The sequence below is a fragment of the Nanorana parkeri genome, unplaced genomic scaffold, assembly GCF_000935625.1.
Source record: "Nanorana parkeri isolate BGI_ZX_2015 unplaced genomic scaffold, ASM93562v1 scaffold455, whole genome shotgun sequence".
Classification (NCBI taxonomy): Eukaryota; Metazoa; Chordata; class Amphibia; order Anura; family Dicroglossidae; genus Nanorana; species Nanorana parkeri.
Window position 1 is genome coordinate 89992 of NW_017306723.1, and position 14843 is coordinate 104834.

Sequence of the window (14843 nt, forward strand, 5' to 3'; positions counted from 1 at the left end):
TGGGCGGTAAAAAAAGGCCCAAAAAAAAAAAAAAAAAAAAAAAAAAAAAAAAAAAGGAAAACAAAATGACATCTCTAAGTACTGCAGAGAAGGGGTTTATTATGAAACCTAAACATGGGATACTGTACTTTCCCCTTCCCTCACCTCCTGTAACATACTTTTGTAAAACTTTTTGTCTGACCACTAGGGGAGCCATTCCATTACAAATCTCCTATGGTTAGACTATTCAGCATGGCAGCTTCAGATCTCTCTATTAAGATTATAATAAGAAATGAGGATCTGCAGTGGATGGAGTGCAGGCAAGCATGCAGTAGGATGTATTAAAATAAAAGTAAGTAACACTGGGGCCCTTTTCAGCTTGTTAGGTAGTAATTAATATATTTTCGATTTCGGTGTCTGCAGTCACAATAACTAGAAGCGAAAGCCTCTGAATGTCAGCACAGGCAGGCCAGGCGCTTTCTCGTCACCAGACAAAGCAGAAGTAGCACTGTCCCCTAATCTCACTGTAGGTCAGAAGAGACAGTACAGGAAACCCTCATGGTGGAGCAGACAGCAAAACCAATGCTCCTCCCATGTACACTTGCATGCTGTAACAATGCCAAGTGATATGAAGCATTAATCACATGCCCTCAAAAAACAGGGACCATCTTTAGCTGAACGTAATTAGTTTAAATATTGCTGACATATTACATACAGAGAACACTGCCATTTACAATCTTCCCCTTTGACTGTAATGTAATGATGTGTGAGTGCTGCACCGCTTAGCAGTACTAGGAGTTCATAGATAGAGCTCCCTCAAGGGGTGTGTCCCCGACAGCCTGGGCCTACAGGAAGTGGGTCATACAAGGCTGGGCGTCATTCAACTTGGAAGAGGATTAGCGGACAGGTCCAGGAGCTGCAAGTGTATAGGGGCAGTGCTGGAGAGGACGTAAGAACCGCAGCAAAAACTACAATTCATCCATTGCTGGGCGATAGATTCTAAAAATTATAATTATAGAGTTCCGCTTTAAATGGCTCTGACAAATTCCGCAGTTGTGTACAGAAAGCACTGAACCAATCACATCAGCTCTTTCAGGCCCACATATCACTAATAATTACAGCCTGCCCTTTAGGAAAAGGGCCAACTACCACAAGATGTGTTAATGACGCGCATACACAGAGATTCAGCATATTCTAGGCCTCCTAATAAATAATCTGATTGAGAAACTGCCTCTGTAGCCCAAAACAGCATTCTCCCGCTCATGTTTCTACTACAAAGTTATAGAATGAAGTTGGGTGACGGCCGCTTCCTATAAGTATAAGCCCAAGAAATTATTTTGTGTATCAGCCCCACTGTGTGACCAATGCATTAGATGTGAAGCAAAGCACTTCATTCACAATGAGGAATCTTCCAAAGCTTTCCAAGTTATGTCCTGGCTCTACAGCCTCATACTCTAGCCAATATTCTTCTGTCAAAGTTACTAGTATTTGGTATGTGTGATCAACAAGTAGAGCTACCTTACAGCAGCCAATTCAGTATTAGCAGTGTTTAATATTACATAGCGCCAACATAACATAGCGCCAACATAAGCCATAGCACTTTAAACAAGCAAACAAAGCTCCACAAATCAGAAATATCACTCTCTGCACCAATGCCCAGGGCCAGATTTCCCACAAGGCCCGGCCTCGGGGCAGCAGGGAGTAGAGGGGCAGCAGGGGTGTGGAAATCCTATATCCTGACGCCTGGGACATGCAGTTCTGTAGTTTTGTATAAATGATCTCGGCGGCATCCTGCAGGTCTGTCCCGCCCGCTGGCTACCTCTCTCTCCCTGCTGGCCGCCTCTCTCCGGAGATGGAGATCCTCTCCTCAGGATGGAGAGCGGGGAACGTACGGTGCAAGAACTCCTGTATTAGAGGTTACAGGTTCAATAAAGAGAACCTGTCACCCCCAAATGCTATCACACATGGGCTTGTTAGCTTCTGTGTGATAGCAATAAATTGGGGGGAAAATTGATAATAAAATAAAAATTTAAAAATATAAGTAAAAAAAATTTAAAGTAATGAATACATTTAAATAAAAAAAAAGTCAAAATATAATAGAAAAATTCTAAAGATTAGAATAACATTTTTAAAAAATAAATATTAACGCCGCCCCCAGCATCCGGTTGCCATTCTCTATAAAAGGGGGTTTGGCGCATTGAGGTACCTGGCCTTGGGGCAGCAGAGAGAGTAAATCCGTCCCTGCCAAAATCATCAAATGTAAATTAGATTCTAGCCCGTTATTAAAAGTTGGTCCAAGGATTACTAAATGCTAACCTGCAGTATGGAGAAACGTTATACAACATCACACCAGAGGCCTGCAATCCCAAGGAAACTAGGAGTTAACCCAGAACGTGGGTGAGACAGGGCAAGTGGTTGTAAACCTCGGCATCACGCCAAGTTCGAATACTACGGTAGATATAGATAAAGACTCAAGAGTGGCTTTTATTGTTGACACAACTAATAAAAGACATGCAGAACAAGTCAATATTTTAAGGTTTTAAGTCAACAAAAGAAGGACATTGTGAGGGATACCTGCACCTGCTCACAAAAGGGGATGCGACACTTCTTCCTTTTTTAGAACTACAAGTCCATGCATGCTCTGGTAGAACTTGGCAGGCATGCAAGCACACATGGTTCTCCAGTAGATTGCTTATAAAGAATATGCATAGACCTATTTAAAAGATAATTTGTGTACAAGATTTTATTTTGAAGAGTGTAATAAGCTCCAGCTACTTAAATGATGGCTACAGGGCTTGATGGGGCTTTTTGTTCCTCAGAAGATATAAACTGCTATAAAAGCTTAAAGATTAAATATGGGCCACAAAAAGGACACATCCAATAGGTCCGGTTCCAGATGTAAAAGACACATGACTTATGGATTTTACACTTTCTTTATCATAGCCAATGAACATGTGTTCCTTGGCACCTAAAACAATCTCATCCCCAGGCTGGACTGGCTTCTAATAACTGGCATTTCCGTTATTGGGGAGGTGAGAGATTAGGGGCCTGGATCATCACCATACGGAGTTTTGTAGGGCCTCTAGCAGCTGTACCATCTACAATACAAAGTCATAGATCTTCTGCTGCCTCCTCCATAACACAAGTCACATGAACAATTCACCAGTCCTCGGCTGAGCTAGGTGCATGGGAGATGGTCAGGTGCATCTTACAGCACAAATGCCCATGAGATAAAATACAAAAAAGGTACTTCAACCAGCTTTCAAAATTCAGTTTCATTTGGGTGCTAATTTAACAAGCTTACAGTTACTGTGTAAAGCCATTAAAGTCCATAAGCCCCAACAGGTCCCAGAATTCAAATAGAGAATACTCCAATTAAATACTGTGATAGGAATTTATCAAAACTGGTGCAGACAAAATCTGGAGTAGCTGCCCAGGGCAACCAATCAGCTTCTATCTTCAGTTTGTTCTGTTACGCTTTGAATATGAAAGAGAGAAGCCAATTGGTCGCCATGCACAACTGCTTTAGTTTTTGTCTGCTCCAGTTTCAATAAATTCCCCTTTATCACTTGTGGTTCTCCAAAACAGCCTGCTATAACATGCCAACGATTACCCATCAATCACTTGGAAGGGCCTTATCCATGCTGGGCTCCTGGACATCTCTGTAACACCTCTGCACAGGCAGAAATACAATGAAAGCAGCACACAGTGCAACCACAAGTCACCTTACCAGCATTGTACTTTCCACAGCATATCAACCAATCAGTCCTAAATGCCAGAACACTTCTGACATGAGACACAGGAGAGCAAACCGGAGCCAGACATGAAGTTTTCCAACCTCCCTAAAAAGTTTCATATAAACCAAGGAGGGAAAAACTGTGTCAAGCCTTCAGTATACAGGGGGCCGCTTGCAGCTACTTAGGTCCTCAGACCAGCAGCCATCCTTGTAGCATTGCAGTGAGTAGTAGATACATGGAAACAGATCCCTGCAAAAGGCAAAATGATAGTGGGGCATTCTACATTCCATGGGGGGCAGCCTGCGCCGACCACTTGCTCCATGGGGGCAGCCGGCGCAGACCACTTGCTCCATGGGGGCAGCCTGCGCAGACCACTTGCTCCATGGGGGCAGCCTGCAAGATTGATCTGCACCCAGTACCATGTCATGAACAGTGCAGTGTATTTTGACACTTTCTATATAAAATGTAACAATAAGAGCCATTTGTTTACAAATAAAGTTCTGTAAACTTGCTCATTGTCAGCTCTGTTCCTCCAGCCCCCAGAAACTTTCTAAACAGTTACAATCTCCGCACAACGGATACCCAGCCACAATGCAGCCATGCTCCCGCACAGCCGATCGCTAGCTCTTGGGTTCAGGCTGCACATGGGGTTCCGGGGCTGTGATAGAAGTGATGAGACATTATGAACTCCCCCTTAGCCATACCTTGTGCGCGGACAATCAATGACAGCAGCAGCAGTGATAGCACAAGGTGACCCATTCCTCGTCCTGGCTGCATTAGAGTAACATAGGTCCACAGGGTGTCCGGAAGGGTCCCCGATCCCCCACAATCCACAGATAATCCAGCCCAGGCTCACAGTCTTCTCGTCGGCAGATCACACACTTGTTCCAATGTATCCAGCCAGAGTCCAGCACGAATCCCTCCGCCCCGCTCACTCCAGCGCTCTGCGGGTGAATGCCTAACCAAGGCAGCTGTGCGGGGCAGGCTGTGTGTGTGCTGCGTCCCGTCTGCTTCCGCCGGCAGGGGAGGAGGGACTCCTTCCTCTGAAAGTTCAGACAAACTTTTGGTGCGGTGTGTGCAGGCGGAGGGATCCGGGTAGCTCATTAGCATGTCAATGGGAGTGTGGAGGGCAGTCGTCAGGCAGCTGCTTGTGGGCATCTTGGTGGCTTTTGTCTTACAGGAGAGGGGGGAAGGGGTCTTTGGATAAAGAGTGAAGGCTGCTGCACAGCTCCTGGGGGCACAGGGGTGGGCTGAGGACATCTGACCTCCTCAGATGATGTCCTATGCTATCTCTGCTCGGTGGAAGGCTTCTTCACTCCATTGCACAGAGAAAGGACAATCTTCTGCATTTTGTTGAGCAATCTGATGAGAGTCTCATGCATTTTTGTATTGACACTTTCTTCAAAACTTGTGTTCTATACTGCTCTGCATACCCTCTTGCACCCCCATCTTGTCTTGTGATTGTAATGTCTTCCTTATATTGTAAAGCCCTGCGCAAATTGTTGGCACTATATAAATCCTGTATAATAATAAAGCTGGCCGTACGCCAATAGAATTTTGTTAGATAAAATTTGCGTACGGAGCGTGCGTTCGATTTTCTAATAGTTAATGGGGTCAAATTGACGATCACTGTAGAGTGTAGTGACAGCGAGATTGAAGGAGTGGAATGTGATTTTCGTTTTCATTCTGTAAACTCAATTTTTTCCAAAAATCAAACGTTAAAACCAAATGCAATTTTAAACCACATTCGTCAAGTTTCTGCTGGCATCATCGAATGTGCTGACAAGATTTTTCCACATGAGCGTTTGGACGAAAGCTTTAGTGCAAAATGCAAAGATTCGTACATAGCGGCATTGATAGCGCTCAGACGTTTCCTTTACAGAAATTAGTCACACTGAAACGCGTACATTCACACCTTTGTGTTTCTGTTTCATGTGTTTTCCATTGAAATCAACGCTTGTGTTAAGATTCGTCATAAAACATAAACGTATCATGACATGCGTTGACATACGTTTCTAAACGTGTGACTCCAGCCTGAGGGATGTGATATTTCACATGTGCATCTCATCTTCATGCCGCGTGAAATAATATCATTAAGGGCCAATTCACACCAGCTGCTGCGCTAAATGCACATTGGCTGGTGTGCTTTGCCCGACACCGGGCTCATCCTGCAGCATCGCACTGTGTACTTTTTTTTTTTTTAGTAGAACTTTATTGAAATATCATCATATTGACATTTCATTCAGTTCAAAGGGCACAGTGGGGTGCAAGGTGGTTTTCTGCCTCGCATCACGCTGCACTGAAAAAAAGTAGAGCATGCTGTACTTTTTTTCAGGGCACACCACTGCGTTCCCTTTGCAACCTGATGGCATGAAACGAGCCCGTCTGTGACAAGGCAGATTGCCTTGTGTTGGGGCAACCCTGAATACAACAGCCAGTACAGTCCTAATGTATCTGGTGTAAATGGGCAGAAAACACAGGAAATGTGTGTAAAAATGCCATGTAACAGTGTTCAGGCTTTGACCATGACAAGCTTATGTATACAATGTCATATACTGTACGCCTGCTAGGGATGGAAGTTACAGTGATGAAACCACCATATGCTGCCATATATGCTACGGCAGCATAGCGTACTGTTTTTTTGGAGTTGCAGTTTTGCGTGGCACATGCACCGTTCATAATGTTGTGAGCATTCATAGTGCAAACTAGGAGCACACCCCGCACAACGGGGTTCATTCATAAAAGTTTGCATGGCACTTGAACTCTTAGATGGGACTGATGAGTATAGGAAAATCATCTAGGGCAGTTCGGCCACTGTCATGTGTTCAAGTTAATGAAACGGGTGACAGCAGCCGCATCTGTAGTCCGCACATAATTGTATGTCATATGATTACATGCAGTTTCAAATAGATCACTCTCCCTGGAAGCATCTTTTCTGCGTACAGGGACTGATCTATTGCAAATCACATTTAATCACATCACACATGATTAAATGTCGACTATCGCTTACTGATGCGGCCGGTGTCACCCGGTCATTAAAGGAGAACAATGGGGTTAGGGCTTTTCCCCATAGTTCTCCTAAGGGTAACGTGAGGACACAAACTAGCATCCTCTCGTTACCCAAAGCTCAGTATACCGCGAGCTGCAGCTCCCGGTATACTGAGACGCCGCAGCTGAAACAGATCCCGACAATTATGTCTGGATCCACCCAGCTGCGTGAGTGACAGCTGGTTCTGCCTATCTAGAGGCAGAGCCAGCTGTACCCGCCCCCTCCCCTGTCCGTTCCGCCAGTCAGCGCTGGAGGATCGGAGCGGGGAGGGGAGAATCCAGTCACTCCCCTGTCACGGCTCTCTGCAGTGACAGGATCGAGAAGTGAGCGAGCACCGGTATGTGTTCGCTCACTTCCTGATCTACTGAGCCGACCTGTGACAGTCTCATTGTCACAGGTCGGCTCAGATTATGAGGCTGAGTGAAAAGCACTCACCTCATAATTCTCCTTTAACTTGAATGGGTAACAGCGGCCGCATCTATACAGGAGATTTGGGATTCCTGTCACAGGAATTAGTAGATTATCCCTTATTTTGGAGAGATTTCTCACATCCTGTTGAGTCTGTAAACAGGAAATGAATGAAAATCTCCCCAATGGGACACAAACAACAAATAAAGTTTGGCTTTTTAAGTATAACTAAATACAATTTGGATGCAGTAAACTGTGCAAACCCTTTAATAATTTCCCCCAGAACACAGGTGATATGTTATCAGCACAGTTTAGTTTTATAATGACGGCTCTCATTTATAAGAGGTTTTTTTACATGTATTTGTAGTTTCATAATCTTTCACATACACGTCATAAATGGTACAACAAGATTATGCAATGGAATGAAAAATGTGACACATCGCTGTCGTTTTGTTGTATTACTCAGCAACAACAACACAAAATTCTAGGAAATGAAAATCTTCAGTTCTGATCCTCAGAGAGGACCTGGCAGGTTTGTCGGCTGATGCGTTGGCCACACACCACTAGAGTTTCATTCGTTTTTGGAACATTTGATTTTCTAATGGTTAGAGGGGTCGAATTTACGTTTGTTTTAAAAAAATAGAAGGAGCAGGGTGGAAAAAATTGTTGTTTCCATATGAAATAAAAGAAACCTGTTTAATACGTCTGGGATTCCTTTCCAAAAGCCAGTCTGGACCAAAAATTTAGGGGCTTTTGAATAAAAATAGCTAATTTGATGATGGCAACATTGAATGCTCTGATAAACGATTCGGAACAAACATCCAGACAAAATTTTAGCAGTGCATGTGAAGCTTTAGGTGCATGTTACTCATACAATTATATGGTAAAAATCTATACAAGAGGGCCTCCCAGGGAGGGTTAAGCTGACCACACATCTATAGATTATCTGCAGATTTTCTGTGGTCAGATGGAAAAAGTGCAACAGATTTCTCCAACTACTCTAAACTGTGCGCATGGTTTAATCTCCCACTAGGCCAAGCTTCGGTATCTTGCTAGTCGGCCCCGCTTGCTTTCAAAACACCCAAACAACTCCTGCATCCAATCTGATTGTTCAGGTATTTTGACAGCCAGTGGGGCCGACTAGCAAGATACTGAAGCTTGGCCCAGTGGGAGATTCCTCCAGACGCACAGTTTAGCGTACATGGAGGAATCCGTTGCACCTTTTCCATCTGACCATAGAAAATCTTCAGAAAATGTACAGGTGTATGGGCAGCATTAGGGAGGATGAAAAAATTCAGCCAGGTGTCTGTCAGGGAAAGCTAGCCATATGCCATACATGTAGGAATCCAATCAGTCAATCTCAATTCAATTTTCCATCAAAATAAAAAAAAAAGCACCAGTGAATATTCTTCTATCTTCCATCGAGTACTGGGCAATCAAGTTGAAGAAACCCAGATTAAACACTGCTTTCTATCAGACTGCTTGTTGGGTTTCCATCAATTTCCTTACATTGTAAAGCGCTGCGCAAACTGTTGGCGCTATATAAATCCTGTATAATAATATTAATGTTAGCATTTAGGTTTATTTGCTTGTATCGCTGGGGTCCTGAGCTGGAATCACACAAGAACCTTATCTGAATCAAATTTTTCCTTCTTGTGGTTGTGCGGGGGTTTCTCCAGTTCTCTTCCACTGCACCAAAACATGCTGGCTTCCACCTAAAACTGGGTTTAGTGGGTATGTTTGTCTGACCACACTGGGGATACTAGAGTGTTACACAGGGGTAGGCAACTTCGGCACCCTATCAGTTGTGGAACTGCAAGTCCCATGATGCATTGCAAGACTGACGGTGAAAGGTATGACTCCCACAGGCATTATAGGAGTAGTAGTTTCACCAACACTGGAGTGTCAAGGTTGCCTATCCCTTGTTGTAAGATTTATGTTATACGACTTTCCAGAGATCATATATAAGCTAAGCGTCAAAGCCAACCATCATTAGACTTCAGCACATTGTGCAATCGCTGCCGGGCGATGGGTTGGCGATCCATTCTGTGGACAACGCGTTTGAGTGGATGATGTTTTCCAGTAGTAGATGAGAAGATATTGCATGTAAATGCTTTATATGGGGGCTCTGTATTTTGCTCCATTTCACATATACAGAAGGCAGAGGGACATACAGCCCCCATGCTGTCGCCCTATGAATAGGAGGGCTGGGCGTACCATCTGGCACGCCATACACTCCATCCCATCCCCCCTGCACTGCCTTATGTCAGGTCACCGCTGTGGATCCTCATCAGCAATGAATGGGAAGGCACAATACTGCGCGAATGTACCTCCAGGACCATAACTTGATACCGCGGCCCCTGCCTGATGTCGGCCATACACATAGTGAGTTTTTAGTTCTCTAAAAGTTTTCTATCAGCTTTATTGCAAAAAGAAAAAGTCACATGGAACTGTCCACAGCAATCAGTTTTGATGGATGGATGTGGAAATCAATCAAAACCACCACAATGAAAGTTAAAAGAATTATTGATTAGTTTCCCCCTAATTTTCAGTAGTTCACACCAAGTACGTTCAATGCTGATCAACACAGGCTCAGCACAATTGTTTTCTATGGGCCCTGTTCACACCTACAAGTGCATTGGTGTATATTTGCATTCCCATGCGACACACAACACGTTACAATGCAACACAGCGCAATGCAACACAGCGCATAGCAACGTGCCGTTGTGCATAGAGTTGAATGAAGTGTCATTGCACTGTCCCTACAGACTGCACATCAGCCCCAGCGCGTAATATAGACTATAATGCGCAGCTTCCAGTGTAAACAGGCCCTCATTTGGTCTTTTAAACATAAGGAAAACTACAGCATTAGGCCAGCATTAAGAAATAACAAATCATCACATTTCCCTAAGAACTCATACACTGCATCACTCAGCATGGGCCGAAAGTATGACAAGCTAAAAATTCACTGTTTACAATAGGACTAGTTCACACCAGTGCACTACAGTGAAGATGTAACATGCTGCATTTAAACACAGCGCAGTGTGCTGCAATGGCGTTAAGGAAATACAAAAATAGTATTTTGGCTCCAGCTGTAAACAAAGAAACAAAAAACACATTAATGCAGTGAGTTAAAAAATACATGATAACGTGTGTGTGCAACAACGCACCCTGAATGGAACGCAGGTGGTGGGAATCCAATCAAAAAGAGCAATAGGGGGTGAGAAGTCTGTTTTCTCCTCTCCATACAAAAGAGGGCTGTCCATTTATTGTGCATAGATTTTCCTACATGCTGGAAATACCCGGCCTATGGTCAGCAGTTCTATCTCCCATATTGCTCCTGTATACTCCATCCTTGTCTGTTTCCTCTGTGGATGTTTAAAATATTTTACTATACATAGAGCAAATCTTTCTGCAAATCTTTTGCTTTGTCATTTTCTCCAGCGGTGTGTGGCAAATCTCAACATGGTGCGGGAAGATCTCTTTTGTGCATTCTTCTATTATTCCTTGGGAAAAGCTGATTACCTCTGACCTCTCCACAAGTCATAAAGCAACTATGAAGCTGCTTTAGAAGTAGTGCGCCTCACTGGTACCAAAGCAGTCTACTCTTTCTTGCAGGCTTTACATAAATAAAAAATTACATATACAGTATAACTAAGACTAAAAGTAGAACAAAATAGAACGCATTGGATGGTGCCGATAAAACACCCTTATATTAATAACAGTCAAAATACATTGCACTTACACAGTATTGACTGGATGGAGCATGTAGCCAGGTATAAAAACTCCTATGGATGTCAGGTCATCAAACAGATGCAGCACTTCTGGAAAAGCTGGCAAGAGAAGAGATAGCATGGAGCGATGAAGAAAGCTGTAGAATGACTCAGAGCCATGCCAGGGGGTTAAAGGATAATTAAAGCCTCAGCCTTTTTTGCATATATACTGCTAGCAAGCAGTAGCTATATGCAAAATGTGTAAAAACAAACAAACCGGAAAGCATCTTGGGGCGGGCGCATGTGCAGATCACATTTTCAGCCGGGAGACGAGGAGAGACACAAGGTAAGTCTATGGGCGCGTGCACCCGCATGCAGACACCGTGGGACAGGAAGTGCCAGCAAGGACAGAGGAGTCAGCGCTGGATCAGAGACCGGCACCAGTGCTGGAGGGACAGAAGAAAACGACAAGAAAGAAGAAGATCGGATTAAGAAACATCATTAAAGGTAAATGCTGACATTAACATTGGGGGGAGGGAAAAACATTTTTGCCTTTAGTGCCACTTTAATAACGGCTAAAAAGTTTGTCCAGAGTTGTGAGACTTCAAGGGGACCGAGACAGCAACCTGGACATACTTACAGCTTCAGAATAATTTTTTTTTTTTGCTTGGTTTTAGATGGAGTATAAACTTTTTTTGTTCTTTGTAATCTGAGTCCCACTGGGGAGAATTACCATAAGCAGAACAGAACATAAAACTTTTTTTTAAGTTTTGGATCGAGTAATGTAGGGTTATAACCCCTGTCAACTTTGTTTGCCATTTGTGTCCCATTGGGGAGATTTCCTTTCACTTTCTGTCTGCTAGACACAACAGGACATGAGAGGAAATCCTAGAGGGAAATCCCTGGTGGTCAGCAGGGTCAACAGAACTAGTGTCCTCATTGGAAAATGTCCAATCTATTCCTCTTCTGAATACAACCCAAACTCTGAGATCTTCTTTCACTTTTAGTGATAACAGTCACCAGGACAGATAGAGAGGGTGAATCTCGCTAACAGGGAAACAGCAATAAAAGCCTGATGGGTGTTCTAATCCCTCTCCACTCTATCCAAAGCTAAAAAAAAACGTTCCTCCTCACAGCCGCTGCTGAGACAGTGACAGCCAGCAGCTGTGGAGGAGGAGGCTGGGCCCCGCATTGGCAGCGGAGGAGGAGGCGGGGCCCAGCAACGGAGGAGGAGGCGGGGCCCACCAGCGACCATGGAGGAGGAGGAATCGGAGCCCGGTGGTGGAGGAGGCTGACAGTGGATCGAGGCTGACAGGTTAGAGGTGTGCAGGGGTGTGACCAGCCCACCTGAGACCCTGCAGAGCCCACCATAAAGCATCTATGATGGCCTCTGCAGGGTCACTCTCAGGTGGGCTGTTTGGGATCTTAGGTGGGCTCTGCAAGGGGCTTAACTAAAAATCACAGAGCCTCATGCTAAATTTTGCTATGGGGCCTTGTACTTTCTAGTTACGCCCGTCTCAGATGCTAGTGTCTTTGGTTCTATGCACTGCCTAAGCTGTACGTGAAACTGCACTACAGTGTTAAATGTGCTATTCAGTCTCTCCCTCCGGCGCTCTGACTGGGCTGGCCGCATCGCACAAGCAGCAGGGTGCACAGGTCCCACGACGTCACTTGTATCCGCCCCGTAGGCAGCTCCACGGCTGGTGCTATTCAAAGCAAGGTGGTCAGAAACCGCTCTAGAGAGGCATGCAGGGATTGCACACCACCAAGGTTCCTGTCTGTGCGTGCACCTCCAAGAGCACCTAACCAAACCATTGAAACCATCTTCTTCAAAAAACTGTTAAAATATGAAAAAAAAAAGTTTTGGCTTCCATTGCACTTTTACTTCTTCTTTCATAAATACAGCAGGTAGTAAGGAAAACATGTCTCCAAACGAAGGGAGATCCCCTCTTAGACAATCATCCACCGAGGTGTCCCCACTGGAAATTCCTCTTCTGTTCTTCTTCCAGTAACAACTCCAAATTGTGATTTCCCCTCAATTCCTGTGTCTGTGACAATGGTCACCAGGACACATAGAGAGGTTGAATCTCCCCAATGGGGCAAAGACAGCAATGAAAACCTGACAGAGGTTCTAACCGTTCCCTTCTCCTTGCAAAAAAAAAAAGGTTTGGGCTTTTTGGTATACTTTTATTCTTCAGTTAAAGACAACTGAAGAATGAAAAGATTAGTAACTTCACCAAGCCCAGTGTTCCTGTGCACTCTTCACTTATCCAATCATATGGACTTTATGTACCAGGATATGATTGGGTGATTGAAGTCAACACAGCTATAAGCGGGTAAGTGAACTTTACACTCCTTCACTCCTTTTCTACTCCCATCTGACCTCCATTGATCAAAGAAAGACATTATACAATCTCATTTGTTGTAACATTATCTGACCCTACAGTTCATGTCTACAGAATGGAGGAGGATGATTGATCAATTCACATACCTTCAAGGCCAGTAAAATCAATGAATCACACACAATAGGCCAAACTCCATTGCTGTCCACCTGGCCTGGAGTTGGCTTAGGAGGGGAGATAGATAGAGGAAGGAGCAGAGTTCTCCAGCAACTCTGTAATTCAGGAGAAGAGAGTTAAATAGAAGAAGGAGCAGAGTCCTTCAGCAGAGCAGAGTATTTCAGGAAAGGAGAGTTAGATAGAGGAAGGATCAGAGTCATCCAGCAGTGCAGAGTATTTCAGGAGAGGAGAGTTATTAGATAGAAGAAGGAGCAGAATCCTCCAGCAACACAGAGCATTTCAGGAAAGGAGAGTTATATAGAGCAGTGGTTCTCAACCTTTGTGACCTCAGGACCCACATTTGTCCTCAGTCATTAAGTCGTGACCCAAGTTGCACTGCAATGAAACGCACGTCATTGCGGTACTGTGTGTTCCGATGCGGGCAATAGAACTGTGGGTGGGAGGTGCATTTGGGGTGCCATTCAAATGAATGGCAATGCAATACACTTCTTACACCAAAATGCGTGGTAGCTGCGATTGCGAAGTACAGTGTGTTAATCGCGCGGGACTGTGCGATTAACACAGTGTACTAGTGTGAATGGGCCCTCAAAAACACACAACCACAGACATAATCTCACACACACATACACACTCCCAAAAAAATAATTTTTGTTCTTTTTTTAAGATTCACCCAGTCTCCCTACCTTATGAGAACTGGAGTGGATCCTTGGCCTGGGGTCCAGTGTGGGCTGCTGTGCTGTGATGTAGCTCCATCCATATGTGCATTGCTTGTACAGCTCCCTTGGATGCCCTGTAGAGGTGCCAAGAGCCAGTATGTTACATCACTCCAGGCTCCTCTACAGGACATGCGAGGGAGCTGTAAGCAATGCATGGATGGAGCCCACCCCACCTCAAGCTGACACTGAGTTCTAGGCAGCATATTTTGAATGGCTGCTTGGCGCAAGAACTGACACTGCTGCGCTACGGGAAGACTGAAGAGCCTCTCACATAGAAAAGTGGACGGCACATAGGGACCCACTTTTGGTTCTCGACACACCAGTTGAAAACCAAAGATATAGAGGAAGGATCAGAGTCATCCAGCAGTGCAGAGTATTTCAGGAAAGGAGCGTAATATAGAGGAAGGATCAGAGTCATCCAGCAGTGCAGAGTATTTCAGGAGAGGAGAGTTACATAGAGGAAGGAGCAGAGTCCTCCAGCAACACAGAGTATTTCAGGAGAGGAGAGTTAGATAGAGGAAGGCACAGAGTCCTCCAGCAGCACATAGTATTTCAGGAGAGGAGAGTTAGATAGAGGAAGGAGCAGAGTCCTCCAGCAACACAGAGTATTTCAGGAAAGGAGAGTTAGATAGAGGAATGAGCAGAGTCCTTCATCAGCACAGAGTGGTTCCCACTTAGAGTTTTGTCATTTTAGCAGTTTTCTTTAGATGTGTTTGATATAA

At 44.5% G+C, this 14843-nt stretch overlaps 1 protein-coding gene and 1 long non-coding RNA gene across 2 annotated transcripts in view; one reads left to right on the forward strand and one right to left on the reverse strand.

Annotated features, from left to right (window-relative positions):
- Positions 1-4475, reverse strand: part of NOTCH1 (notch 1) — a 64313-nt gene extending 59838 nt beyond the window's left edge. The window contains exon 1 of the mRNA XM_018560444.1: positions 4421-4475. Coding sequence (XP_018415946.1) covers positions 4421-4475 — 55 coding nt within the window. The remainder of the gene's footprint in view (positions 1-4420) is intronic.
- A 1882-nt stretch (positions 4476-6357) lies between these two features.
- LOC108790231 lies at positions 6358-12537 on the forward strand. Its single transcript, XR_001941438.1, has 5 exons — positions 6358-6368; positions 12044-12052; positions 12202-12208; positions 12393-12482; positions 12528-12537. It is a non-coding gene; the product is annotated as an uncharacterized LOC108790231 (long non-coding RNA).
- Positions 12538-14843: the final 2306 nt, after the last annotated feature.